Raw genomic sequence first — 3,362 nt, 5'->3', positions numbered from 1 at the left:
TATAGGCATGATTAGATAAATTACTTAATAAAATGGACGCTTTACGCACCTATCAAATGGTTGAATATTTATAATGTTTCTGTATGCCGGCGATAATTTGACAAACTCAAGGGTTTTAAAAATAAATAAAACTAAACATCAACTTATATAATAACATTAAAATGTTTAAAATAGAGTCCAGCTGTAATCTATGAGCGACGGTAGACATAGCGGACATACCACTAGTGCCAAAAAGCAAAAAACTTTTAAACCACGGAAAAATTAGACGAAAGATCACGATGTTTATAAATTTACTGAGATGCGCATGCATCATTTCCGAGAATAATTGTGAATAGATAATAGAGAATCTTTAATTTATTATTTCAGAGTGCATGCACTATTATTTAATTCTGGCTTTCAATCACAGTTTATATAATTATAAATTATACTTATAATTAATTAATTAATTAATTATCGAGTTATATAGATAGTTAATACTAAAATTATACAAGAAAAAAAAATATAATGGTTCATATAACAGTTTCATTAATTTAAAATTTGTGGGTGCGAGAGGTGGCTTTCTTAATTGCGATGAAAAATAAGAAATTGCCTATTTCTTATTCGTAATTTTCTGCCAATTTGCTCTCTATTGAGCACAAATAGTATTCACCATAATTATTAGTGATTTTGTATCTGATATCTATTTTTAATATTCCAGTTTCGTGCAGATTTCGTATTTATAACATGGCACGTGTGTAACGTAAACGTAGGTATAAAAAATAATACCATAAAAAGGGAATATATTTTGCAATGTACACATTAAATTGTGATCTTTATTTAATTAATTTGTATAAAAATTAACAGTGTTATAAATGAGTAGACGACATAATGTTAATACTCTAAGCTTTCAGACAAGATGCAACTTAGAACCAGGTGGAAATGCTGTCAAAATGTCTCAGTGCTTTCATTTATTTAGACATCGACATTATAATGCACGATGTCCACATCATTATAGGGTTCACAATAGAAGATTAATCCTAACTAATCCAGCACTGTCGCTTAATTAACGAACACCTGTTGCACATAACGTGACGCCAGTCTATTGTGTGACATAAAAATAGATGGAGCGCAAATTACGATATTGAACTGTTATTTAAGATCTCATGACAAAACCTGGCTCTTTTCCACGCAATACTCATCCGAAATTTTCGTAACAAGTTTTCTGTTAATTGCAATTTTTAGGGAGACAAAACGGGTGTCAAATGATAAACATTTTTCTAACCGCTCTCTATGTTCGAGTACTTCAAAGTGAGGAATGAAAATTGGCACTGAAATTAGTACGAATATTTTGATGAACGGTTGTGTATTGACAGAGCATCATTGGCAAACGATAGGACCGTTTGCCAATGAAGCTAACATCGCTTGCGACAGCCAGGTGGGGTCGAAGGGAGATAAATCGAGAGGCTGCCTATGTCTCTGGGGGACAGCGGCTTCAGTCGCAAACGAACGATACACCAGTCCACACGCACTTCTTAATCCATTAAAAGGTTGGTGACAGTGCGGTGATCGTAAATGGTGAATGCATATCAAGTGTTCAACAACAACAGTTAATAATATGAAGTGGTTTTTAGTCTTAAAGATAAAGCATCGAGATGTGGGATGACGTGGTAGAGGAAGAAAAGCCGAAGGAGGCGCCAGCCGCTGATGCTGCTGCCCCTGCCGCTGATGGTGCACCGGCCGCCGAAGGAGCTGCCCCTGCTGAGGGCCAAACTGAAGTAGCCGACACTCCTGCGCCACAGAAACCCGATGATGCTGATAAGCCTAAGAGGCTTGTTTGCAAACATTGGGTCAGGTAAACATATTTTTTTACTACGGTAAATAATAGAGAAGTACTAATGACGAGTATTAAAAATATCATCCCTGTTTTTAAAGAAAATAAAAACATAATTTGTCGTTTATTTACATTGAGATAATATTACTACGTATGGAGGAGACACCACGAACAAAATCTGTGCGCCATTTTTTTGCTCTAACTAAGTTTTAAAAATTATTATCTAGTTAGGTACTTACCGATAAAAGTTATTCCTTTGCACTTTTCCGTATTATTTGTATTATTTGTGCAATATCGTAACACACACGAAGGCATATTTGATGCGTTTCACTTTAAAACAAATAAAAAATGAGCGTGCCGTTACGCCATATGGCGTATGTTGAGCGGAACATAAGTGATGTAGGCGGTGTCGTCTCCATATGTATATCTCAATGTTTATCTTAATACTATTATAAAGGCGAAAGTTTGTATGGATGTATGGATGTATGGATGTATGGATGTATGGATGTTTGTTACTCTTTCACGTAAAAATTACTGAACCGATTACAATGAAATTTAGCACACATATATAGGGTAACTTGGATTAACACATAGGATAGGTTTTATCCCGGAAATCCCACGGGAACGGGAACTATGCGGGTTTTCCTTTGAAAACGCGGGCGAAGCCGCGGGCGGAAATCTAGTTTACAATAATTTTATTTAATGACAGTTACTTGGGATGATTTATTTTAATATTTTGAATGTCGTTTGCATCGCAGGCCGAAATTCTCCACATACAACTACCTCTACGAGTTCCAAAAGAATTACTACGATGACCTCATCAACTACATAGACAGACGCAACAGAGGGCTACCGGTGGAGAGGCCGAAGCCCCAGACGTGGGGTGAGAGGGCCCTCCGCAGCTACTACTCGCAAGGATACAACTATGACATCGCCAGATCGACGAAAGAGGATAGATACCTTCTCCATCACATCTCCGTAGGCGCCAAGTTCCACCGGGCTCACACCAAGTCCCTTATCTCTAGGAAGTATTCCAACCTCGGATTTAACACCGTATACCTCTAGCTTCGCTTTTACAACCCCGCTTGACGTTGCTTCGCGGACCCCACACGAACACTCTTCGTGACCTTACTATTCATGTTACAGGATTTCGTTGTCGTGATTCCACGCGCCGTTACCATAAGCGGTCCTACAATATTGTTGTGATGTCCGCATTCCTCTGTCAATGTCTATCGATTTTGGAGAAGACAATAAACACTAACTTAAAATGAGGCTTTTTATTGCTTGCGTTACGACTGACATGGCTCTTTATTTTTTAATATGTTTTTATTTGTACCATACTTAAACGTTTTATGTGCAGTGCGAAGTGTAAAAATGCAAAGCGATGTCAGTTGTTACGACGGTCATTCTATATATTTATAAGGTTCAAATTTAGTATATAATAAGAACACATAAGACAACTAGAGAAAAAAATAACTAATATGGACCCATAAAAAATCAAGTACATCATCATAATTTACTATGTAACATAGCAATGACGTTAACCCTGGTA

The 3,362-nt window shown here is 36.8% G+C and overlaps 1 protein-coding gene across 3 annotated transcripts; it reads left to right on the top strand.

The window, feature by feature from the left end:
- The first annotated feature begins 1,385 nt into the window (after positions 1 to 1,385).
- On the top strand, positions 1,386 to 3,078 carry fln (flightin). Of its 3 annotated transcripts, XM_089699564.1 has the most exons (4): positions 1,387 to 1,526; positions 1,611 to 1,831; positions 2,569 to 2,837; positions 2,959 to 3,078. In XM_089699564.1, the coding sequence occupies exons 2-4, from the start codon at positions 1,632 to 1,634 to the stop codon at positions 2,970 to 2,972; spliced, it is 483 nt and encodes a 160-aa protein (XP_089555690.1). In that variant the 5' UTR covers positions 1,387 to 1,526; positions 1,611 to 1,631; the 3' UTR covers positions 2,973 to 3,078. The 3 variants fall into 3 exon arrangements, with proteins under 3 accessions (XP_089555681.1, XP_089555690.1, XP_089555673.1); XM_089699555.1 differs by having other exon boundaries at positions 1,386 to 1,526; positions 1,601 to 1,831; positions 2,569 to 3,078; XM_089699547.1 differs by having other exon boundaries at positions 1,388 to 1,526; positions 2,569 to 3,078.
- The last annotated feature ends 284 nt before the right edge of the window (positions 3,079 to 3,362 follow it).

Source organism: Colias philodice, chromosome 1 (genome assembly GCF_061535455.1).
Source record: "Colias philodice isolate Cphi_HAF_F1 chromosome 1, ilColPhil1 Martin Lab GWU primary, whole genome shotgun sequence".
NCBI lineage: Eukaryota > Metazoa > Arthropoda > Insecta > Lepidoptera > Pieridae > Colias > Colias philodice.
The sequence above is the reverse complement of the archived record's forward strand: the minus strand, read 5'-3'. Positions and strand labels throughout refer to the sequence as shown.

Bases quoted from the DNA above. Each gene is read 5' to 3' on its own strand.
- fln (XM_089699555.1), top strand. From the start codon at position 1,632: ATGTGGGATGACGTGGTAGAGGAAGAAAAGCCGAAGGAGGCGCCAGCC. The intron at 1,832-2,568 runs GTAAACATATTT...TTTGCATCGCAG, and splicing joins GTTTGCAAACATTGGGTCAG to GCCGAAATTCTCCACATACA.